This window comes from Grammomys surdaster, unplaced genomic scaffold, assembly GCF_004785775.1.
Source record: "Grammomys surdaster isolate TR1022 unplaced genomic scaffold, NIH_TR_1.0 126039, whole genome shotgun sequence".
Lineage (NCBI taxonomy): Eukaryota > Metazoa > Chordata > Mammalia > Rodentia > Muridae > Grammomys > Grammomys surdaster.
In genome coordinates, this window is record NW_021620852.1 from 2,633,115 (window position 1) to 2,659,984 (window position 26,870).

General features: G+C 40.6%; 1 protein-coding gene across 1 annotated transcript in view; it reads right to left on the reverse strand.

Annotated features, from left to right (window-relative positions):
- CUNH4orf45 (chromosome unknown C4orf45 homolog) overlaps positions 1–26,573 on the reverse strand; it is a 109,207-nt gene extending 82,634 nt beyond the window's left edge. The window contains exon 1 of the mRNA XM_028754918.1: positions 26,409–26,573. Coding sequence (XP_028610751.1) covers positions 26,409–26,469 — 61 coding nt within the window. The 5' untranslated portion in view covers positions 26,470–26,573. The remainder of the gene's footprint in view (positions 1–26,408) is intronic.
- Between the last annotated feature and the right edge of the window lie 297 nt (positions 26,574–26,870).

A 26,870-nucleotide genomic window follows, 5' to 3' on the forward strand; every position in this document is an offset into this window, starting at 1 on the left:
TGATAAAACATAGATCCCTTGAACACAAGAACATCTGATTTAATCAAACAAATTTAGATGTAAACTCACAGGTTAACCCTAGCACAATAGTAGTGGGCGATTTCAATACCTCACTACCCCTAATTGACAAACCACCCTAACAAAAAACAAAACAAACAAACAAACAAAAAGACACCCGAAACAACAACAACAAGCCCAACAACAACAAAACAAAAAACAAAGATCTGAATTCATTGACATCACAGATAAAATCAACCTAACAGAAAAATTCAGCTAAACACTGCACAATATTAAACATTCTCAGCAGCCCAAGGATCTCTCTCTTAAGTAGACTACATATTAGGACACAAAGGAAACTAATAACAATGAAATAAGACTAAAAGTTAACAAGAGAACCCCTAGAGCAGACATAAATGCCAGTGTTCTTATTTAATAATAAAACACTATTGAACAATGAATGGGTCTGTGGAGACATCAAGGAGGAAATAAATATATCCCTAGAATCAAATGAAAACGAAGACGCAAGATACTAACCCCTTGGGATGTGATGAAAGCCATCCTAGGAGGAAAGTTTATGCTCTAAGTGTCTGCTTAAACCAGAGAGATCCCAAATAAATAATGTAATGATACAGCTTATAGATCTGGAAAAGGAGCTGGCCAAGTCCCACATCAGAACAGGAAAGAAATCATGCAGATCAGGGAACAAAATCTATAACACACAAAAAATTAATAAAACAATGTTGGTTCTTTCCAAAGATAAACATGACAAAAAAAAAAAAAAACAACCCTTAACCAAGTTAACCAACAGAAGAGACAGAAGACCTAAATAATAAAATAACAGGCAGAAGACAAGCATTAGAATGTATACCAATGAAAATCAGAAAATTGGGGCTTACATAAAAAATGTATTTCACTATAGTAGAAAATCTAAAAGAAATTGATTTCTAGACACATATTTCTCATTAAAATAAAACCAACATGAGATAAACTATTGTCATTTTTCTAAGTGGGAATGATGTCAAATTGCTTTCTAAGAGGTTTTCTTTTTTTCTTTTTCTTTTTCTTTTTTTTTAATAGCCATAGATTCGCACTGCTTTCAACACTGAACAAGGAAGATTCTTTTTGCAGAAGACAGTGGTTAACGAAGCAACCCAATTGGTCTAAGTGCTTAGAATGAGTGACTGCAGCTGCTCAGCCCTAAATGGGACATTATCCTAGTTTCATTTATATTGTGATAAAATACCTTGACAAAAAGCACTTTAGGAAGGGAAAGGTGGTTTTAGTTCACAATTCTGGGTTATAAGTCAATCCTTAGAGGGAAATCATAAAGACAGGGACCTGAGACAGGTGGTCATGACGTATTCATAGTCTAGAGCAGAGAGACACAAATGAAAACATCCTTTCGGCTAGCTTTCTGCAGGGTCTAACTGATGAAACTGCACCACCCACAATGGACTGAGTCAGTATCAATTAACAATCGAGACAATTTCCCACACACATACACATAGGACAACCTAATCTAGATTATTCCTCAACTGAGCTTCTCTTTCCAGGTGATTCTGGGTTGTTTTAACAGTTTAAGCACATAATACACCCGGGAAAACTTGACACACAAACAGACACATCACTTTAAGCTCTAATTTTTCATCCCAAGGTCTCATGTTCATCCCCTAACACTTTAAAAAGTCTTTTAACTGTGAGCTCCTGCAAATAAGAAACAAGTTACATACTTATTCAAAAAGAGGGGGCAATGTGGGCATAGCACTTAAACTATCACACTTAGTCAAAACCCAGTGTCTAGTAGTGTAAATACCAACTCTGTGATTCAAAGTTCAACATCTAGTGCTCATCTTCTGAGTCGTAAATGGCTTGGGCAGCCTCACCTATCCAATTCTGTTATCCGTAGCATACAGTTTCCCTCTGCAGCCATGGTCTATTTCCTACCTGCAACTATTGTTGGTAGATGACCCACAGTCCTGGCATCTTCAATATCCTTCGATCTCCGATGTAAACAAGTGGCCTCTCAGGGCCTCTGCAGGGACTCCAACCATTCTACAAGGCAGCAAGCCTCAGTTACTCTCCATGACTCTCTTGGTCTCACAGTCTTTATGTCTTCAAAACAAGTACTGCTTAGATGAGTGTTATATTTTCAAGGTCTCCTGAGATGTAGCCTGGTCCCTTGGGCATGGATATATCAGCTTCTGTGTGCCTACACTCAGTAAAGTTCCTCTTGTCCAAATGAATCTTGGAAGGCCTCATTTCAATGATGTTGATCTCTTTGACAATCACGCCCCCCCCCCAGCATAATAAGCACATAACAGATCTCTAAGTCAAAATATGAATATTCCTACTCCAGTTGACAACAAAGCCCTTGTTCCCTTCTGGAGCATGATCTGGGCCTCCACTGTCAGCACTTCCCATCTTCCAAGCTTCTATAAGAACAGGTCATTAAGCTCTGCCCACAGCTCTCAATTGATTTTCCAGCCCAAAGTTCCAAAAAGTGTTGCTCACTCTTCTAGCAAATAACATGGTTAGATTCCTTACAGCGGCAACCCTGCTTCCCTGGTACCACACTCACTTCTGGTTTCATTCTGTTGCTGTGAGAAAATTCCCTGACAAAAGGCAAACTAGGGAAGAAAGGGTTACAAGTCCAGGTTACACATCCAGTACTTTAGGAAGTCAAGGCAGGAACTCAGGGAGCTACTCAGAGCGCATCCATAGTCAAGAACGAAGAGAGCAAATGCATCTTTTCTTGCTTGCTTGATGCTTAGCTTTCTTGAATTGTTTATAGTTTGGGGCCCAGTCTGTGAAATGGTGCCTCTCATTAAGCTCTGCCCACAAATACAGGGTGAGTCTTCCCTGCCTCAATTAACAATCAACACAAGCCCTCAGACATGCCAACAGGCTAACCTGATCTAGACAATCCAATCATTGAGACTTTCTTCTCAGGTGATTATAAATTTTGGCAAATTTGACATCCAAAACTAACCATGACAGATGTACCAGCTTTCCCTACCAAGGAAGATGAGAAGATGAGAATAGCATAAAAGCTAGAGGATGCTGTCTTCAGGTTTGACAAGGCTAATGTACTCAAGAACGTACAATAGCTGCGGTTACCCGAACAAAATCAAGCCAGTCAAAATCCCAGCATAGGAAGGGGAGGGGCTCCTGAGGCCACCCTAGCTGAGGAACAATAGGCAATTGATGTCTTCTGATGGAGGAAGAATCATTTTCTCTGGGGTGTGTGGCTGCTGAGAGGTTGCCTATGCTCCAGTGGATGGCCTCATACCCATGAGCATATGGGAAGTACTAACAGGACACAGTGGGTTATTAAAGAGGAGGGGGAGGAAGAGGAGGAGATGGAGTTATGAGAAGAATTGTGAAGGAGGGGTATTGTGGGAGATTAAATCTGCAGCCTAGGACATTGCTAAAGAGATATGAGAATGGAAAGTTGCTGTGGTAAATGGAATGTAATTCCTGAGAAAAATACTGTAAGATCCAGTAATTCCATTTATAGATAGACTCCCAGAGGAAGTAAAAGCAGAGGCATAAATACGCATTTGGGTGCCCAGGAACACAACAGCATTGTTGATAATGGCCAATGGGTGAACCATGAAGTGAATATGTACACGTTAGTCTGTGAGACATGCTATAACAAAACACCACAAACTGGGTAGCGTTACAAGACACTAAGTGTTTTTCACAAGCTGGAAAACAGAAATCTAAGACCAAGATGCTGTCAGGGTTGGTGTCTAGTAAGGCCTTTCTCCTGGTTTATAGATGCTACCTTCTTGCTATTTGTTTATGAGTCCTTTCCTCCATGCTTGTGTAGAGAGAGACAAAGCCGGGGCCCTTTCATCATCATCCAGACACCAGTTCTGTCAGAATAGGGCCCTATCTCTATGACCTCACTTAACATGAAATATCAGTTGGGGTATGGATATAGGAATTTTCTGGGGTTAAACAATTCAATTCATAATAATATACACTGGAGTACTATTCAGCCTTTAAAAAGTAGAAAATTTCTGTTCTGGTGAGAAGGCTCAGTTGGTAAAGTGCTTGCTGTTCAAGCATGAAGACCTGAGCTTTAATCTCCAGAAACCACGTAAAAAGCCAAAGATGGATATGTGTACCCCATTCCTGTATGTATCCCCTTCCTGGGGAAACAAAGACAGAAGGACCCCTGAGGCTTACTGGCCAGCCTAGCCGAATCAGTATACTCTATGCTCAGTGACAGATTTTTATGTCAGAAAACAAGGTGGACATAAAGGAAGACACTGATGACCTCTGACCTCCACACACAGGCCACACACTCACATATACAAGCACACAACATACACAAGTATGTGCACATACATGAATCACCACCACACACACACACACACAAGAAAATTCTGACACATGCTGTATAATACAGATGACCTTTGTGAATATACACTAAGTAAAATAACATGATCTTCCTGGTTTATAGATGCTACCTTCTTGCTGCTTGTTTATGAGTTTAAGGGCACTAATGCAGGATTCCAGTTACATGAAGTTCTTAGTGTAACCAAATTCATAGAGTCAGAAAATAGAGAGCTATTGCCAGCGTTGGTGGGGGAGGAAGGATGTGTTAGTGTTGAAGGGGACAGAGTTGCAGTTTTCCACAGTGAGAGTGTTCTGGAGATGGGATGTGATGACAGTTCCATGACAGTGTGAAATGTACTCACTGCTGCAAGCAGAAAACGGTGGGAATTATAAACTTTGTGCTGCTTACCACAATTCTGTGACAGATGCAACCTAGCAAAGCACTCTTAGATTACAGCATTCGAATTTCAGTCTGATATTTACAAAGGGAACTCACTTTGGCTAAATCTGCTGCTCCAAACAAATGTGAGCATGTCCACTTTCCCTGTCACTGTGATGTGCTTCTTCCCTGTCACCTACGCACCAATGATTTGTTTAATGTCTCTGTGTGTGCATATGTGAGAACTCATATTCACGTGAGTATTTTTTCCGCATGTTATCAGGGTACCCGTCATTTATCTTTCTATGAGATCTAAATTCTCAGTGTGGATTGTAACAATCATTCCCAAGTGTTATCATCACAATGATGATAATTTATATAGTTACTGGATTATGGGGAAAAATCAGTCTGGGGACTTCCAAATTTTGCAAGAATGTAAATAATTAAACAATATTTTCAAATGTGAATTGACACTAAAATAACAGAACAGGAAAGTCCCGGAGTAAGTGTGCCTTCTATTTCTTTGTCTTCCCTGGCTGATATCAAATGCAGCAAATGTCGTAGCCTAAAAGATATTTGTGAATAAATGAATCCATGTGTATATGTGCACATCACAGGAAGATTTGGCATAATGAAGACAGCAGGCAAACCAGAGTCCCAGGCAAACCACTGCAGGAAGACCTGTAGGCAACATATTTTTTGACATTATTGCAGGGATAACTCTCTTTTTAAATGAAGATTAATGCATTTTCACGTAGACAGCATTATTTTTCAAGTGTAGCAGAACATTTGGAAATGAAATTTAACTCAATGCCATTTATTCCCTTTGCAAAGCAGGGAAAAGAAACATGAGTGTGACTTCTGCACATCTGCCTGAATGCATTTGCAGGGACGAATGTCAGACCTGCTAGAAGGAAGTTGGTTCATGTGTCTAGAAGAAAGAGAACTGGAACAAAGAAATTGAGCTTTTTCAGTGCCTTGCACTGTAACTTATACATAAACAGGGGTAATGTATACTAAAAAGGCATGACAGAAGATTAAAAACTTAGAATTTGGAGCAGTTAATATATGAATTGAGCAGCTAATAAAAGCTATGTACAGCCTGCTGTACAGCCTACTGTGAGGTAGAGGGAGGATGATCAGAAGTTCAAATTCAGGGTGAGTTATATAGCAAGTTCAAAGCTAGCCTGGTGGGTGACCAGAAATGCCATCTCAAAAACAAACAAAAACCTTAGGATGTTTAAATTTTGAATTGTGTTTATTATATATACAATGTGATGTTGTATGATGGGAAGAAGAGAAGAGGGTCAGACATGGCCCATCTCCCAGGGAGCTGACAACAACCAGAAATGAAAGAGATAGAGGAAACCAAAGGCAGCCCACTTTAAGATACAGGCAGGCAAGGACTTTCTGAAAGGATTCTTACAGAGTGGATAATGCTCTTGGGGATTGAAAAATGGGATTACATGAAACTGTAAAATCTCTACACACCAGAGGAAATAATTATCAGAGTGAAGAAACAGAATGCAGACTGGGAGAGACTCTAACTGTACACCAGAGAATTAGTATCCAAAATTCATAGACAATTCAAAAACTTAATTCCCCTCCCCCAATCACCTAACCAAAAATAGGCAAAAGAACAAATAGATAGTTCTTAAGAAATACAAAGGGCTAATAAGTGTATGGCAGAACATCCTTGGCACTTAGTCAGAATGGCTTCCATTAAACGTTGGGGGCAAGTTCTGCGAGCATGGTGAAAGGCTAGGCCTCACTCGTGCTGGTGGAAATATAGCCTGGTGCATTTACTGTGGAAATAAATACAGAGGCTCTTCATAAACAAAAACTAGAACCACCATTTGACCTAACTACAAAAATCGAAGTTACCATCTGTAGACACACCGGCATGCCTGTGCTCATTGCTGCATTGAACACGGTAGTCAACATACGTCTCTGTTCATCAACACAGAGACAACTAAAGAAAACAAGGGAAACAAACACAATGGAATTGCATTGTCACTAGCATGAATTTCTGTCATTTGTAGGAGAATTAATGGAAGTGGAGATCACACTGTAAAGCAAAATAAGCCAGACTCAGAAACGTAAGTATGGAGTCTCTCATATTCAGAATCCAGGGATGTGTATGTGTGTGTTGTACCAGAAACTGAAACTCAGAGAGTAGCTGGTCTAACATAAATTTCTTACATGCCAAGCCTTCGGATTTGATGGCTTAAGAAGTCTGAGTGCTGAGTATCACCAGGCCTGGATATCCATGAAGGTGGGATAGCACAGGGGCAGAAGCAGAGCACATGGACAGCCTGGGCTAGCCAACACCAACCCTCTAAACATAGGATTAGTAAGTACATCACTCCATCCAGCCTTCAAATACCATGAAATGGCCCCTGTCTTTGACTTACCAACACTATTCAGAGAAGGAAACTCTGGCAAATGCAGTTCCAACCTCGTCCACCCCACAGGCCAAGCCTCCCAGATTTGGGTCACAGTGAAGAGCTCTCTCCTGTGACATGCTATATCCCTTAGCTAAACATTCAGAATCTGACATTTTTAGGTGTTATATTTATTAATTATAGAAACTGGACAAACCCATGACAGAAAAATTAAAGTACAATAAAAAAATTAAAATACAATTTGGGGGTTTTGTCTCAAAGATTAATAGTTCATGAGGCCCCCTTAAAAACATTGTAGCTATCCTAAAATTGATGGACATCATTTGTGTTAACTTCAATTCTTTCCTTGGGGTTACAGTGAAAAGAATAGATGGGCTGATATACGTTGTCTTCAGTCAAGAGGGCTAGCAGCTACAAAGGAGATGAGAAAAGTAAACCAAAGAATATAATCTGAATATTTATATATGAAAGGGATTTAGAAGAGTGACTTATACAAGCTCTAGTCCTGCTAATCCAACAATGACTGTCTGCCAACAGGAAGTCCAAGAATCCAGCAATGGTATAGTCCATGAGGCTGGATGTCTCAGCGTACATCAGAATCTGGAAGAGGTAGGCTCTGAGGCCAGTGACATAAGAACAAGGACAAACAAAGAACACATCTTCTTTCTTCCTTGTCCTTTATATATGCTGCCATGGGAAGGTATGGCCCAGATTTAGGAGGCATTTCTACCTTAAATAATTCAGATTTAAATCGAGTCTTCCTACCTCAGGTGATCTGGATTTGAGGTAGATATTTCTACCTCAAGTAATCCAGCTAATAAAACCTCTCACAAGTGTGCTCAGTGACTTGAGATTTTAGTTAATTCTAGATTGGTCAAGTTGATCACCAAGAAAGGTCGTCACAGCCCATCCTGCTTTGATTAATCTCAGTGGTTCCAGGGGAAGCCCTGGAGCTGGAGAGGCTGGCCACACCAGGGTAGCAGCAAAGGTCAGTGTTAAGCTGGCCAGCTTATTCTATTGTAACTCTTAAAATTCAGTGATCTAAAGTCACTTTGTCAGAAGCCAATTGGGAATGTTGGTCATCCTAGATCACAGCATGTGTATCTTTGGCAGCAATCTGGCCTGCACTGCTTGCAAGGCAAGTGTGTATGAGTGTGAGTGTGTGTGTGTGTGTGTATGTGTTCGTATTAATCAGCTCTGTTCTGATATTGAATTCAAAGCTATCTCTAAGATTCCCTAAATATCCTTGAGTAAGAGCAAAAATGTATCGGAGACTAACAAAGGGTTGAGACTCATTTGCAGGTTTACCCTTGTCCTCCCATCCTTTGGAACTGCAGGAGATAACGGAGGTGAAGAAGTGAGCACGGGCAGGGATAGACACAGGCTGAGAGAGCACCGGTCACCTGCCAAACGCAGGAAAGTCTATCTAGGTTGCTAGGATGAGCAGGATGCTGGACTCACTGCTCAGACAGAAGCCACTTTTAAAGAGGCCTTGCGTTGGAGTCACTTGTTCAAAATATTATCCACTCGCCTGGTATAGAGTTTAGATTCTGGAGAGTGGACCCATGCCTTGAGCCACTGTTGGGGTGACCAGTTTTTTTTCTTTAGTTCTTCTCTGGAACTGTTCTCTTAACTGTGAGATACAGTTTAATAGATAGCTCTTACTTTTCCCACAATACATAATTTTCCTGTGGGTACAATGACATCATCATGTCTGGTGATGCCAACCATCAGATGTCAGCTTCCCAATGTTCTCCATTAAGGCTCTCTGTGAAGGAAGGGGATGTACAGTGGTCATGTGGCTATTTGCATGTGTAGTTCTAATTTGTGTCATATCATTATAGGGAAATAATTGAACAAATTCCTATTCTAATTTGGAGGTAATGTTTTTAGTTGGTGGTGGGTTTTTGTTGTTGTTTTGTTTGTTTGCTTATTTATTTATTTATTTATTTATTTATTTATTTATTTGTGTCAGTTCTCACTATGTAGCCCTACTGACCTGAAACTTGGTATGTAGGCCAGGCTGGCTGGCCTCAAACTCACAAAAATTCACCTGCCTCTGCTTCTCCAGTGCAGGGATTAAAGGGTAGAGATTGTGTGTAAGCATCTTAGTCTTCTGGAGTTGTCCTCTGAGATCATTAGAAGAAGATGACAACAAGGAAGAAAAGAAGAAAGCCTTCTACATGAAGATACGTGGGCTCAGATATTGCAGCCCTGAGCTATAAACCATAAGAGCAGATCGACACTTGCACTGATTTGTGAACCACAGCTTCTCAAAGCCTGGGCTTAGGCCTCCCAGGGTTAGCAGATGTGTGTGGCAGACACTCATTCATTGAACAATGATAAATGGGGGCTTCTGAACAAGATATACATTGACAGCAACAGCTTCTCACATTTCTTCACACAAAGCAACACACACATATAGTCCATAATTCAGCAGGATCTCAACTCTATCAAAGAGGAAATGGAATTCACAAACCTTCTAGAAGTTTCCCACAAACTCATTCCAATCTTTATCTTAGAGTGCTTAAATGCAATGATAAGCTATGATTTATTTTGGGTCCACCCCAGGGAGTCTAGGATACTCCCTTTTTAGAGGAAAGGAGAAAAGGCAATCTCTGGATTTTGTGTGTCAGCTGTTTGTTTTGTATCCAGGCAAACAAGATATGGCAGCTATCCACTAGGCACATGGACCTCTCAAAGAGTACGTGCACACAGGGCCCACATGCTAGTGATGGAAGGGTGGGTGCAGCTCAGTGGTGGCACCTGAATTACACGTGGTCACCAAATCCTCAGAAAATGAAATGAATGCTGTGGACCACATCAGGTCCAAGTATCATGGGACCACATGTTTGGAGATTTCATTTTGTTTTTTGTTTTTTCTTTTCTTCATTTAGCCCACATGACAAGCATATCTACTTTGTTCTATTTCCCTTTTTCTTTTTTTTTCTGCCAAAGTGGCATTAATAGCTTCTTAGCTTATAAGTTGAACTCCTGAGAATCTAGAAATCTCAACAAAAAGAGATGTGGGCAGAATCATTTCCTTTCCAGGAACAGAGAATCTACCGTGCCAGAATGGGAATGCAGTCATTCACTAATCTCCTTTTCCTCACTTTGCTTTGTTTGCCTAAGTTTTGACAACTTAGATTCCTATTTATTCTGTCACACACCGCCATCATTGTTCCTTGGGCTGAGAAGTAGATTTCATTTTTATGTAACCACTTACAGAATAGTATAATGAATTAATTTGAATCATGCAAAATGCTCCCATTTCTTTATAAAAAGATTGTAGATCAGGCATGGCAGCCCATGTCTGTCTTTAAACCCAGCACCCAGGAGGCAGAGGGCAAAGGGCAGAGGGCAGAGGGCAGAGGGCAGAGGGCAAGGGCAGAGGGCAGATCTCTGAGTTTGAGTCCAGCCTGTTTTACAGCCAAAGCTACACAAATAAATCCCATCTCAAAAATCCAAAAATAGGAAAAATAAAAAGATCGTTGGGATTTTAAATTATTTTTGAAATTAACAGTTGAGGTACAGTGGAGCCTTGTATGTAGTTCCAACAGACAACAGCTAAGATGAGGGAATCACTTGTGTACAGGAGTTCAATACCAACTGTGACAATGTGGCAAAACCTTATCCCTCTACCCCATAAAGGATTGTGAATCAATCAAGCCTTCTAGTCTTCTGATTACAGACAAGTCAGACTTTAAGGAGCAATAGAGTTGGCATGTATGTACTCTTCACATAGCAGGGTGTGGAGAGCCCCTGCTGTTCTTGGGGCAACTATGTTTCTCACCATGTGCTCATATATGACAGTAGCACGCCTCTAATATCAGTTAGCTGAGTCCCCTTGTTATCTTGATTGGGGGAAAGGATGCTCCGATCACTCGTCGTCATTATTCCTTGGCATTGTCTGCAAAAAGGGACTAGCACTTGAATAGGTAGACTCAACAAAGAAGATACCCTCCAGTGTGCGTAGGCATCATGCAATCTGTTGAGGACCCTAAGAGAACCAAAGCTGTGCACAGGGTGCTTGCTCTCTGCTGAGGCCCTCCAGCAGCTGCATTTCCTAGTTTGGTCATGAACACTGGCTTTCTTGGTTCTTCTGCTCACAGATGGACCACAAGTCACAAGACTTCTCAGCATTTACCATCACATGAGCCAACCCCTCTCAATGAACTTCTTTATCTACACATATATCCTGTCACAGGAGCAGAAGCAGCTCTGCATTGAGCAGGCTGCCTGAGCAGTCCAAAGACCTGCACTCAGGAGACTTCTCTGCACCACAGAAAAGTATTTTGGGATGAGTCAGTGGAAAGAACAGTATAATTTAACAACAGGAATGGGGAGAAGGGCCCTTATGAACAGGATAGTCCAGGTGTAGGCATGGGTCTGAGCTTATTAAAGATAGTCATATTGAAGTGGCTTACAACAAACAATTCCAGTGTTCTTCTTAAATGGTTTATTTTTATTTTATGTGTGAGAGTTTCAGCTGCATATACCTATGTGTACTGTTTGTGTGTACCTAGTGCCCATGAAAGCCAGAAAAGGGTTCTTGATCCTCTGGAACTGGAGTTACAGATAGATATAGGCCTCCATGTGATGCCAGGAAACAAGTCCTGGTCCTCTGCATAGGCAGCCAGCACTCTTAACCTGCCTCTAATTTTGACAGTTCTTAAAAACACATCTGTGTTCGCTCTCTCTCCTCTCTCTCTCTTGCACACACACACACACACACACACACACACACACTTTTTAGTAAATGAGATGATTAACTGGTTTCTAGGGCAAGATGGACAGGATTATAAGCTAATAAGATAAAAACTATAGGCTGCAAGAGTCAAATGAATCCTTTCTATACCAACTCACAGGGCGTTAATACCTGATGTTCTTATTTTATTACATCTGTTCATTCATATGTGTGCATGCTTGTGCAAGGAGATCAGAGGACAGCTTGAGGAGGTAGATCCTCTCTTTCCATCCCCTGCATCCCTGGGATGGGATTCAAGTCCTCAAGCTTGATTACAAGTGCCTTTGTCCTCTGTGATGCTTCGCTAGGCCAACATCTGTATTCTGTGTTTTGACTTTCAATAAATTTTATAATTTTATTTAAGAGATTATACTGAGAAAACAATAAAGGTCATATTTCATTGGTCCTCAACCATGGTACATTTTGGAAAGTGTTACCCCAAATAAATGGTCTAACCACCTTGCCGATTTAACATCTCCTTCAGTGCCAGTATTCTTGAAAACGTTGGCAGTCTATCCCTGACAGATGATCCATGGGATAGTTTTTTTCTGAAAGGCAATAACTGTGGTCAATGAAGCCTTTTTGACACTTTTAATAGATGTTGGGAAAGGATCTACCTGTCTTGAGATAATTGCCAGAAACTGGGGCTAGCAAGACAAGGAGGCATTTTATTCCTTATCTCTCGCTGTGAATGAAAGTGACTGGGATTACAGGCAGCACGTTGGGTTCTGCGTGTGCTGGTTTTCCCCTTGGAAGAAAAGAAGGATAGGAAATGGATCCAGAGCGGCAGGCAAGAAGCTGCCTGTAGATGTCTCACCCTGAACACCCTAAAGAATCTCTACATTCTTCCTGATTAGAAGACGGTAGGATTTCCATCAACCAAGATTCTAAAACCTGCTTTTCTCTCCCAAGATATTTTAATGGAGCCTGTTTTCCTTTAGTCTTCTTGCAATCATATGGTAAGGAATGGGTTTGTGGAGTCCCTAACAGCACCACAAATCACTTATCCTCAGGCCTGATTATCAGGTGCTTACTTGAGTCACTAGTGATAGGTGTCAGATGGCAGACAAGCCAGCATGTATACAGAGCTCAGCAGGTGTTAGTGTGCTTAGCTCATACTCTTATTGCAGATAATAATGGGTGATTCGAGGCATGACATCCTGTCCACAGCCATACAGTGAGCTGGGATTGTCTGAGTCCCCAGTGCTCAAATTCTCTGTGGACCCTGAGAGGAGAACAGAGACACCACTGGAAGTCTGACAACAGCTGGGCTTGTAGACCCACAGGAAGTCACACGGAGGATGCCAAATCAGTTGCTTAGATGATCTTAGGGTTCCCCCCCCACTTTCCTTTGCCCTTTAAAAATACTTAGGAAGAAAAAAAATACTTAGGAAGGCCGTGCATGGAGGTGTATAGCTTTAATCCCAGCACTTGATAGGATCTCTACAAGTTCCAGGACAGCCAGATGACATAGCCAATTGTCTCAAAACAAACAAAAAAATGCTTGGGACCACAGATTTTAAAGAGAAAGTGTACTTGGTTAGCTCTTAAGAGAAAAGGAGGGGCTGGAATATCGGCTGTGTTGACAGAGTGCCTGCCCAGAGTGCACAACTCCACATACAGTTAAGGCATGGTAGAGCGTGCCTGTACCACAACCACTCAGAAGGCCCAACCAGGAGGACCAGAAGTTCAAGGGAACTCTCAGCTACATAGTGAGTTCAAAGCTATACACAAGACCTTGTCTCAAAAAAATAAAAGAAAGAGAGAAAAAAAAAACTGACTAGTTTTTTGCTTGTTTGTTTTTGTTTTTTGTTTTTTCCATATCTTTACCTTAGCATCGTCCTCTTCCAGACAATTATTTACTGACTGAGTTCATATTAAATAAGTATTACTGGGAATAGAGAGATGGCTCAGCAGTTAAGAGCACTGCCTGCCCTTCTAAAGGTCCTAAGTTCAATTCCCAGCAACCACATGGTGGCTCACAACCATCTGTAATGGTATCTGATGCCCTCTTCTGGTGTGTCTGAAGACAGCTACAGTGAACTCATATACATAAAATAAATTTTAAAATCTTTTTTAAAAAAAGTATTACTATTTCAAAACTGTACATTGATAAGAACATTGTGTTCAGGATGGTTAGGAGTAAAGGCTCAAATCAATATCTGATTTTTAGTTGCCACTTCTTCAGTAGAAATGCCATGCTTCTTCATATTTACTAACACACTTTCCAGCACATAATGTCAACCAGGAAATGCTTAATTCATTTGAACTAATCACACGACTAGTGTGTTTCTCCATGATTGGACAGTGTTCTTATAAAGCCTACAAGGCAAGGAGGAACAATGAGAAGGTTCAGTGGTTACGGGATGTGCTGTCCTTACAGAAGATCTAAGTTTGACACCAGGACCCACATGACATATGGAACAACATCTGTAACTCTGGTTCCAGGGACTCAAAAGGGCCCCTCTAGCCTCCATGAGTACCAAGCATGCACACAGTACACAGCTATACGTGCAAGCAAAACACTCACACCCATGAAATAAATACATCTTAAAAACAACAAACAAAACACCTACAAGGTATCCACTTGGGAAAATTAAGATAAGGGCTCAAAAAGGCAGAAGAATTCTCCTCCCTTCCTTTAACTTGTATAATAAAGGAGTTTATTTGTTCTTACAAAACAAAAGCAAACAAGCTTGTCCATAGACTTCCTCTCCCAAGGGTTGGGTCAATGCTTCTCAGCTCCATGGCAACAAATCACATCAGTGATGGTTAGGTCAACAATTTAAGGGGTAGTGATTGATTTAGAATTGCAGGCACCCCCAGGTAAGGTCTTTCAGTGTGGTACTTAGGTTTTCGTAAAACTAATAATGTGTCTTATAAAAAGAAAAATATTTGGAGAAAAATATTAAATATACAAGTTCACCGCTCCTGGTCTTACAGCACCGTGTACTCGAGAGCAAAAAAACTCAGCAGGTATCGTTAGAAAAGCCAGAAGCTTTCTTCAAACAAATGGCTTCTCATATCCTCTCAGAAAGTAATTTCCAACTAAGTTGTTGATTTTTTTATTTTATTTTTCCTCAGCCTCCTTCTCTTCCTCCTCCTTCCATTTCTGAGATGGATCTCAGATTATCGATCATGTTAGGCAAGTGTCCTACCATTGAGCTACAGCCCCCGCCTTGTAAGTGTCTATTTTTATTTTATTTAGTTGTCCCTGGTCAAAGATTTGTGGTAAGAAGTTGAACACTGTGCGCAGATTCCGGTGACAGCACAAATGACTCAAGGCAAATTACACACTATGCCAACAGGATGAGTACAGTATAAAATAAATTAAATATCAACAAATAGAATGCAGCTTCACCAATCTGGCGTCTCAGCTCATTATTGTGTATGAGCTTTCGCTATGAATCCCGTTTTGGAAATCTGAGCTCTTTCTTTCATGGACTGAAGTCGTGAGACTTAAGCCAAATGTGTGTGTAGCAGGAGAGCTGTCTCGTTCCTTCCTCAAACAGGAAACCACCGGCAATTCTGTGTGAAGTCATGTTCTATTTTTAAAATAATTGGATTTGAGACATAACTATTAGTGTGACAGTTTCACAGGGCAAAAGAGATGAATAAATAGGACTGAAACTCAGGCTAATGGAGCAATACTCTTGAAAATTACACATACACTTGGGGTTTCTTTCTACCCACTCTGCTTTCACCCATCACACTGGCTCCTGCCCTTTTCCTAGAGGCTTCCTGTGCTTATTTGCTTCTAACAAAAGTCATATGTAATGGCTACCCCTTCAGAAAGGGGGAGTGCTGCAGTAGTCCTGGATTCCATGCACTGGTTTTCTCCTACACAGACTATGGCTGACTAAATGTGTTAGCTTTTTTACTAAGCCTGCAATATGAGTACAATGGACACAAACAGCCCAGACACACAGAGGCTAGGCAGAGGCTTCCATTCTCTCTGAACTAGGCTGGGTAAACGATTCAGCAGTTCTGAACTCTGAATACTGGTGACTTCATGAAAAATGTCAGGTTAAGCTAGATGTCTGTTCTTGTGCTTCTGTATTTAATTAATTATTTTTAAATTTGTCCTGAACAGGCCTTTCTGTGTTGCTTAGGCTGTTTTTTTAAACCCTGGGCTAAAGCAATCTTCCTATCTCCATTTGTGCAGTCTCTGGTGTGATTGAGACTATGGTACACAACCACAGCATACACTTATGGGCTTTTTTAGTCTCTCATATTCACTGTTTAACACCTAGCTTTATTTTGGATCAAGTGGAAATTCATGAGAAAAAAAATCTTGTAAAGAATGTGTTTGTAAGCTAGGCATGATGGGACATGTTTTTGATCCTAGCATGGTAGGCTGAGGCAGAAAGTGTCAGTCCATGATGGAGCACAGAAAGTTTGTAAAGTCAGGCCAGCCCCTAGGCAACCCAAGGAGATCCTGTGTCAATAACCAAAAACTTGGTAAGCAAGATGGCTCAGTGGGCAAAGACACTTGCCACCAAGCTTAAAGACCTGGGTTCAATCCCTGGGACACACATGGTAGAAGTAGAAAACCAGTTTTTGCAAGTTTTCCTCTGAGCTCCATATTTATGCATTTATGTCGATGTATATTCCCCCACCCCGACAAAGAATATGATATTTTGCATATTCCTGATGACTAAGGACGTTGAATACTTCTCAAGTAATTATTAGACATTTGTAGTTCTTCTAAGAACTATCTATTCAGGTTCTTTAGGCTATTTATTGATTAAAGTTATTTGGGTTATATATATACATATATATGTATACACACACACACACACACACACACACACATATCCCTCCCTCTGATGAATGGTTGAGAGATGTCTCCCCACTCCATTCTATAGGCTATCTCTCTCTCTGGTGGTTATTTCTTTTACTGTGCAGAAGAAGCCTTTCAATTTCATGTGATTCCTATTTGTGAATTTATAAGATTACTTCCCTGTGCTATTAGAGTTCTTTCCAGAGACATCTTACCTATATCTTCAAGTATTTAACATATATTCTAGAACTTTCAAAATTTAGTTGAAGCCTTTGATCTCTTTTTGATTGACTTTACGTGTTATGAATCTGATTTTATTCTTCCATCTGTAAATATCCAGTTTCCCCCAGCATCACTGTTGAAAAAGCCATCTCTTCTCCAACGTTTTTTAACCAGTCTTTGCCAAAAGTTGCACGGCTGAAGCTATGTGAGCTTACCTCTAAGTTTTTTTATTCTGTTCCATTGATTTGATATTTGAAATAAAAGTTCCACTGCCTCCTAATGGTACCATCCTATAGACTGGGTCTTTCACCTGGACATTTGGAGGACCTTTATTAGATGACAGCATAACATTAATATTCTTCAAGAGCTGAAACTGGGTGTAATTGGAGCTCTAGAGGCAAACTCGGTTTACATAGGATAAAGTGCCAAGTTAAATGACATATCAAGGAAGTAAGTGACAAGCCTAGGATGTGAGATGGTTGTCATGGACACTCAAGCCAGCTTCTGTAGCAGTTAAGTAGCAGGGGGAAGGACAGACGACTGCAGGCCTTGAAAGGACGTAGAAGAATTGACAATGAGCTGTGCACCCCGCGCAGGCTTTCTTTAGATCCTCATTCTCACAGTCAATTGAGAAAATATATGTGTGTCATGTATTTGTGTTTGTGTATGTGAACAAGTGCGTAGCAGGCAAGTGGAGTTCAGAGATCCATGCTGGATACCTTTCTCTAGTAGGCTTGTGGTTATATAAGAATAGTTTGATAATTTTTAGAGAGGCAAAAATGATATATATGTATTTTGCTCTAAAATATTTTGGTAAAAGAAACCAATGCATTGGTTAAATGTGACAAAATTTTGGTAGCCATTGAATATGGGTGATAAGTAAGAGATCATTAGCATATGTTTTATTCATAATAAAAATTTCAAAAGCTAATGTAAAAAGATTTATGCACCTTTTCAAAATAACTAAAATTGATTTTTGGTATTAGTGAGCTTAATTACAGTATTCATTATGCTAGATATAAGTCCTTAAGGCAAATGTCATTAATAAGAATCATATGTCTTTTTGCATCTCAGCTGCTAACTCTGCTCTTCATAAATAAAAGAAAATATTAGGAGCTGGCTCTGTCAGTAAAGTGATTGCTTTACTATGTGTTTGCCAGGTGCATTCAAGTGTGTGAAAATAGGTGAGTGTATATAACACTAAGTATGAACTGATAAATTCGAAGAGATCTTAAGTGTCCAAGAAGATTCTTACATGGTTGGCAGTGAAAGTCACTAAAATCAGCTTAAAGTGAGGACCCAGGTTTGATCCCCCAGAGCTCAAGTGAAACAAGCCTGTGATCCTAGGGCTGAGGAGAGAAGGAAGAGATTAAAGGACCCGTGGAGCTCACTGGCCAGGCTGTCTAGCTGAACCAACAAGCCTCAGGTCAGTGAGAAACCCTGTCTTCAAAAGTAGTGTAGGGAAAATGGGAGGAAGACACTGTATGCCAACTTCTGGCCTCCAGACACATACATGCGCATGCATGTGTATATGTACCTATATATTTCATATGTACACACTTGTATATGTACATAAACACACAACCATTTACATACATGAAAGAAAACAGACAGAGGGAAAATAATGAAGTAAAGTATTCACAAGGCTGGGACTGTACAATGGTGTTAGAGCGCTTGCCTAGTCTGTAGGAAACCCTGGCTTCAGTCCCCAAAACCACCAAACTTGGAAACAGAAAAGTTCATGCATTTAAAAAAAAAGTAAACAATCCTAAATTAAATATAGGCAAAAATGAAGATGATAATGTTTCAACATTATGTGAAAACATGAAGCTTATCAAGGGTGATGAAAATGTGAAATACGTAAATATACATGAAACTAAGTATGGCTGACAAATCTGAAGAGATCTTAAGTGTCCAAGAAGAGTCTCACATGGCTGTCAGTGACAGCTGCTAACATTGACTTAAGGAAGGACTGGATTGGCTGCAGGAAATACAAAGTGTAATGAGTACAAAAATGGCTACAAAATCAGCCACAGACCTAAATGAAAACACAAATTGTAAATCTCCTAGGAAACACAATGATCTTTCTAAAAAATGTCTATTTGTAATTGTATGCTTATGTACATTTTAGCAGCATGTTTGTCTGTGTACTGTGCATATGTCTGGTGTCCCCAGAGACTAGAAGAGGATATCAAATCCCCTGGAATTGGAGTTACAGATACCTGCAAGCCTCCATGTGGGTTCTGAGAATTGAACTTGGGTCTTCTAGAAGAGCAGCCAGTGTTCCTAATCACAGAGCCATCTCTCTAGCCCCAATGATTACTTAATTATACTTTACACATGTTTGTTTGCATATATGCATGTTCACCAAGTGTGTGCAGTGTCTGCAGTAGTAGAGGAGGATGTCACAGCTGGAGCTATAGAAGCCTGTGGTCTGCCATGCGGACACTGGGAAATGAACCCAGGTATACTTCTAAGAACAGCAACTATTTTTTGATTGATTGTCTTTTGTTTGTTTACTTACGAGCTTAGTTTCTTTAACCTAAAAATGTTTATTTTACGATTTTAATGTTTTTTGATTATGATACAGCTTTTTACACTATACATTGCACTAACACACTAACAAAGAGAGCTAACATTTTGAGATTGAGAGATTTCAACAGAAAATCAAAGGATAATTATAGCTGCTACCATGGAAGAACTCCTGGATCAGCACTGCTAGGCCTTAATGAGTTGATTGCTTCTACTCGAGAATATGTATTTCCTCTTAGACAGTTGCCCTCCCTTTAGATAAGAATAACTCATGTTCGAGCCTTTAAATATTATATATCCTCTATGTTAAAACACAGTGACCTTCGTACTGTCTACTATGCTGGCCTAAACAATCACAAGTAGATTAATACTCTCTCACAAAAGAAGAGATGAACAGGCCATCCCAGTCAATGTTATATATACATATAAAAAAAGGAGATCTTTCTGTATGACTATAAAATCTCACAGTATTTTTTTAAAGTATCAAGGATAAAAGATAAAAATAATTTATATATATAATATAAATAAAAATAATATATATACTAACATGATATATGTTTACAAAATAAACTAGAAAGTGTTTACAAGTTATAAAGGTCTGAGTCAGTTATTTAAGGTGTATAGAGGATGAGACTTAAATGTATCATACATGATATTAAAGTTTCTAAGGTCCAGGATTAGCAATTACAAAAAAAAACCTGGCTAATGTATGTCAAAGTTCATTTTAAACTATCTGGTTATTAAATGTATTACATAAGTTTAAAGTATCAGTCTAGTGAAACTGGTCTTTTAGATATCCTATCTATCCTCTCTCTCCAGCTGGGACATCATCTGCCATTCCTCTTTGTTGCCATAGCAGGGTCAAAACAGATGTGTCCCTGTTATCTGAATGACCCATAAGACCTACAACTTTGGGGTCTGAGAGTGGTATGGTATACAGTTTTCTGGACATGAACAATTCATCATTACTTGAGTTTTCAAGTCTCTAATTACCCACAGATTACCCCGTTGGATGTACATTTCTCAGTATGTAGTAAAACTCCACCTCCCTGGTTTCAGGATGAAACTCCCCATTGATTGGTGAACTCGACTATTCTCAAGAATTCTGCGCTTCTGAAGGGGTGACATGAGGTGCCGGTCTACTTGCCCTGGAGGCATACATCTGGTTTGAAGGAAGATAACTTACAAGGACCCTCTCATTAGCTACATCCTGTGAGTCTGTCTACAAGATGAAAGGTTCAGTCAGACCTCTGGCTGTCATCCACAGCCCTCGGCAATTTGGTCATCTATGGGACTTTTGGAGAAGATGATTATGTTTGGACTACCTGTGTTGACCCTCAATATATGCTACTGACTAGAAGTCTCTCAACTCAAGAGAATGGGGTATATGTACTTGTAATTACCTGAGCCCATTTTATCCTCTGTGTACTTGGTGCCTCTGCTCCTAAGAGCCTTCTCTTGCTTCATCAGCCTTCCTTTCTTATGGTTCCTATGTACCTGTCTTCCCTCAGTGATGGACTATGACCTTGGATATGTAATCCAAATAAACTATTTCCCTTCCTCAAGGCACTTTTGGTCCTAGTGTTTATCACAGCAATACAAAGCTAATTAGAATAGAAGCTAAGTATTTGATACACAAACCACACAGCTAGAGATTTTTGAAATTGACTTGAAAATATCTCTAGCCAAAAGCATGAACACAAATGTTTATAGAGGTTCCATTCACAAGTACCCCAGTCTGGATGAGGGCCTTGAAAAGGTGAATGGGTAGGCAGAGGGAAGAGTTGCCACATGGAGTAATACTATTCAGCAATTTGAAAAAAAACAATCAGCCACTAAGCCATGAAAGCCCTTTTAGTTGTGTAATGAAAGAAAGGCAGCAGTCTAACAAGCACACATTGGGTGTGATTCCAGCTCTGGGACGTTATAGAATGGGAAAGTTTATAATACAGGCTCCTGGGTGTGGTGGTTTGTTTGTTTGCTTGCTTGCTTATTTTACATTTTGTTTAGTTTTCAGGCAAGGTCTCCTATTTTGTCCATTAACAATATAAATAGATAGGGTGGTCCCAAACCCACAGGATAGGGGATCTTCCTACCTAACGCTGGCTTGATGATAAGACTAAAGCTATCTATCAGTGGTTGCCAGGAATGTAAGAAGAGAAAGGAGAAAAAAATGAATGGGGCAGGGGGAATTCTTAGTTAAAACTGTTCAGTATGCTTCTATGCATACTGATATACCGGTATCCTTAAAAATTTGTCAAAAAAACCCTAACATTTATAAAGGGACAATTTAATATGTGATAATAAAAAAATAACTTGAGAAGTGTAAGAAGGAAGATCCTAGGTAGTATTCAGACTGTAAAACAAAAACTCTATACTACAAATACAGGAAACAGTTCAGCAAAGGGGCTGGAGAAGAAGAGCTGCTGACCTTAGTAACAGGAATGAGGAGAGTTTGTGAGAACAGAGGCAAAGGAGCTGTAAGGACAAGCTATCCTTGGTTGGTGAAGTTTTGCCCACAGGACCAGTTAATAACAGATCTGGAGCCTGGGCTTGAGTCAAATGGCAGTGGGAAGGGAAACACATTTCTCATACTGCAGTTGAGACTCAGAGATAAGCCAAAGGAAGTGGCCAGAATGAACCCAAGGGAAAGAATTACTGTTAGACACAAGATTAAAACTCATCTTGAGGGTTAGAAACAGCCCCTGCGTGACTCCGTAAAGGAGAGTCAGGAGAAGAAAATAGACTTACTTCAGGGCTGAGCTCTGCACAGTCTCTTATCTTCACATTGACCAGGTAAGGGTCTCTGTGTTAATCACCCAGCAGAGAGGAAGGCAGGCAGGCATATATGAAAAGAAACTCCTCCGATAGCTGAGGAGCTATTGACATTTAACAGCTGCTGGGAGAGGAAAGTCACCTTTTTTTTTTTAAAGATGATGTGACCCCTGGTAGGTCAACCACATGCCAGGATAGAAACTACTTCCAAAACTAGCTGGGTAACACAAACTAGACATGTTGGAGGAAAGGAAGCACAAAGGAAAAGTTGGGTGGAGAAAGGAATTGGGGGGGGGCAGTGAATATGTTCAAAAGGCATTGTATGAAATTCTCAAAGAATAAAAATAGTGTTAACAAAAGGAAATATAGGCTCTACTACAAAGAGAGAAAGAAAGGAAGAGCTTCGAAAATTCACAGGGTCACAGGACAGGAAGGGCCAGGAAAGAAGGGAGGTGCACCAGAAGTAACTTCAGTGCCTGCAAAGGAGGTAGGCAGAAGCCTTACGAAAAAGGTAAGCCTGGTGGCCCTGGTAGGAAGAGACTGGCTGTTCTTCCCACAAGCCCTCTCAGGCCTCAAATCCAACTGCAGGTTTTGCTAAGACAGTGACGCCTCTGGGCTGGGTCATCAGTTGGGAAGAGTTCCATTTTGTCCCTTTATAGAAAAAACAGAGGGCTCCCAACTTGAGACCCATCTTCTGCAAGAGAGCTAACCCCTGACACTATTAATAATGCTCTGCTATACTTGTAGACAGGAGCCTAGCATAACTGTCTCCTGAGAGGCTTCATCCAGCAGCAGATGGATCAGATGCAGAGACCTACAACCCAAACATCAGATGGCGCTCGGGGAGTCTTGTGGAAGAGTCGGGGATAGGATTGAGCAAGCAGGAGGAGACAAGGACACCACAAGACCTAGAGACAACTGACCTCGGATCACAAAGACTGAACCACCAACCAAAGAGTATTCAGGGGCTGACCCTAGGCCCACCACACACATATAACAGATGTGCAACTTGGTCTTCATCTGAGTCCCCTAACAATTGGAGCAGGGGTTGTATCTGACTCCCTTGCCTGCCATTGGATCTCCTTCTCCTGTCTGGACTCCCTGGTTGGGCCTTAGTTGGAGAGGCTGTGCTTAGTCCTGCTGGAACTAGATGTCCCAGGGTGGAGTGGTACCCAAGGTGGGGGCCTCCCCTTCCCCTGAGGAGAAGAGGAGGCAGTAATGGGGTATAAAGTGGTACTGAGAGTAAAGGAGGGAGGTGTCTTCAATCAGGATGTGAAGTAAATAAACATAAATAAATTATTGAATAAAAAGAAAGAAATTGGCCGGGTGGTGGTGGCGCACGCCTTTAATCCCAGCACTTGGGAGGCAGAGGCAGACAGATTTCTGAGTTTGAGAGTTCAAGGCTAGCCTGGTCTACAGAGTGAGTTCCAGGACAGCCAGGGCTACTCAGAGAAACCCTGTCTCGAAAAACAAAAACAAAAACAAAAACAAAAACAAAAACAAAAAACAAACAAACAAAAAAAAAACCAAAAAACAAAAAAAAAAAAGAAAGAAAGAAATCAGAGGGCATTGGATGTTAGAAAGGAACAGTGTTTAAAACTGAGCTGATACGGGGACCTGAGAACAAAGAACAGCCACAAGAGCCTGAGTTTAGCGAGCCATGAACCCAGGGAAAGAGACAGCCCCAGAAACAGTTATAGACTACAAGAAGGTTAAATGAGTCAGGATTGTGAGTTCAAGGCCAGCCTAGACTACCTAGTGAGAGCCTGTCCCCACACAGTCTATTTACTCATCCTGAGCTTAATATAGACACAGATGGTTGGTATGCACACACCATTATCTATAGATAGATGCTTATGCAAGTGAGCATATACAGACATATTTCCTTGTTCTGTCAGTCTAAATCGTCTGAAAGAAACGACCTTCCAGCAGCAATGATCACTCCTGGCACCTGATAAAAGAAACCAAGAGAACAGCCGGTTCTAGGACTAGAGCCAGAGGGAAAGAAGACAGAATACAAGTCAACAAACCCCATTTCTTATCATAGCATGCCAAGGTGGGCACAGCAGACACCAGGAAGAACACAGTGGCCAAAACTGGATGGACTTTGCAACACCAATTGATTAGCATCCGAACCTAGCCCAAAGTATTCATGAGTTCATATGAATATAAATGAGTGAATCAATGAAAAGATGGTGAGGAGATAACGCCCTGGTGCAGAGGTGTTTAGATAATGAATGCAGATGCTTCAGCCTCAAGGAAAAGTAGAGGTTACACAGCAGTGGGAAAGGAGAGGAAAATGACATCATCACCTACCAATTTCCACTTCAGCTGGGTACCTATGGTCAGGATCCACAGTATAAGTCAGGTTTCCATATTTGTACAACATGATGCAAATGTTACTTTTCCTTTGTGCTATCTCTCCTAAACACACGCACACACACACACACTGACTGTATGGACTCTAAAACTGACAAAGTCTAAGGAAGAAAGATACTCATAAATTGTCACAGCCCATTGACTCCTGGGAGGTGTGGCAGCGAAATGCCATTCGGTCGATTTGTGGAATAGAAAAGGACATTAGGGGCTGGAGAGATGGCTCAGAGGATAAGAACACTGAGTGCTCTTCTAGAGGCTCTGAGTTCAATTTCCAGCAACCACATGGTGGCTCACAACCATCTGTAATGGGATCTGATGCCCTCTTCTGGTGTGTCTGAAGACAGCTACAGTGTACTCATATACATAAAATAAATCTTTTTTTTTTTCAAAAACATTAGGTAATACTAAGGACATCTGAATAAAGTGTGCATTTTAACTAACATTTTTAGTTAAATGATGCATTGACTCATTTGTTAGCAGTTACCCTGCTAACAAAAAGTTCTCAACTGAAGAAAGCTGGGGTTAAATCATATGATTAGTGTTCACAAAGCCCTGGATTCAACCCTCAATACCAGATAAAATAATTGAGGAAGCTGTGGTGGGGTATGAAAATGTTCTGTTCTTCATAAATTTCCTGTAAAACACAGAGAACCATTACCCATCCTCCCTTTAAAAGACTCCACAGTAGGAAAGATTTCAGATGCAGGAGAGAGCATCCAGAACCACTCCTCAGGCCTCCATGGGTTCTGCCTGACCTACTGCAGACTCACACCCACCCAAGCCAGTCTGTTTATACAGGGCTTAGCTTTCATTTTGGTTTGTCACTTCTGAAATTACCTGGACAATATGTGGGTCTGCGCCCATCCTGAGCCAGCTATTCTGTGGAGGGAGGTGAAGGGCTACTGGCTTTCATATGGCTGCTATGCTCAACCTGTTGTGAATCAAGCCAGGAGCGAAGGAGACCTTCTTTTACACAAGCTCTAAGACTGGAAAAGTTGGTTCATCAGCTCCAAAAGATTTACAAGACAGAAGTGGGTGAGACCAATCATAGAAGACTCACAAATGCCCACAGTAAAAGAGAAGTGAGTTGTTTTCTGCAAGGTCGTCAGACATGCTCATAATTTGAAAAAAAGATAAAGGAGATACAATGGAAATTTGCATCATGTCCGCAGGACTTTTACATAATTCGTCATGTTTTATGGTTTTTTTAGATTTGATAATAAATCTACACACACAACCCAAATCATTGAAAGTATAAGTTAAAAGAATAAAATATAATCAACAATTTTATGAGGGTTAAAGCACAGCTTCTAAAACAATAAAATATAATAAAAACAACCTGGTTTTGCTTAGTGTAGTAGGCATGCTTTTAATCCTAGCACTCAAGAGGCAGACTCAGGTGGAGCTCTATGAATTTAAGGTCAACCTGGCCTGTATAAAGAGCTCCAGGCCAGCCAAAAAACAAAACAACAAAAACATAGAATAATGTTTAGGATTTTACATTCATCTTAGAAGTAATCTAATTTTGCTCAAATTCTTATCCATAAAATAGGTCTAGTTGTAAAAGATGCAAGAAATCTAAATTACTAATAGTGAAAAGTGTGACCAACATACTTTTTATTAACATCAAGCAGTGTCATTTGCACTAATCATGATTATGCTATAGAAAAACTTCATTTAGCCAAGTTAGCTTTGGTAGACTGACAGTGGCTATAATGACCTGTTCATAGCTACAATGTATCCATGATAGGCACCGTCCTGTGATTATTTCACTGTCCCACCCTTTATGTGAAGGTGACCACTTAGATCTCTGAGAAAATGAAGACATGCTCTGCTCACCTGTAACGACCATGCGCTTTCCCACCGTCTCAGAGAGTGGCTCCCGGTGTGACAAAGCCATGGCTGAAGTTTAAATTTTTTTGCTGCAGTTACTGCCTGAACGTCTTCAGAACAGTGAGTGCACCAGTAAATGGCAAGGACTGTGTCTCTGCTCTCCCTGTCTGTGAACTGGGCTGTGTGGTTGCCAAGGATGCTTTATGACACAGGGAGCAGATGTTCCAGAGCCAGAGCTCTAAATTCCAGTTTCCAAGAGCAGACAGAACTGGAGTATGCTCAAGAGCTGCATCCCACCACCACTGTCCCTTGTCTGCCCACAACCAAGCAGAAGAATCTTGTTCACAAAGTCCTACAGCAGCCTAACAGGCTCTATCACCGGAGTCTTTCAGCATTTGTAAAGAATGTCCTACAGGGACAAGTTGCAGGGTGAAAAAAAAAAAAAGAAAGAGAAAGGAAAGAAAAAAG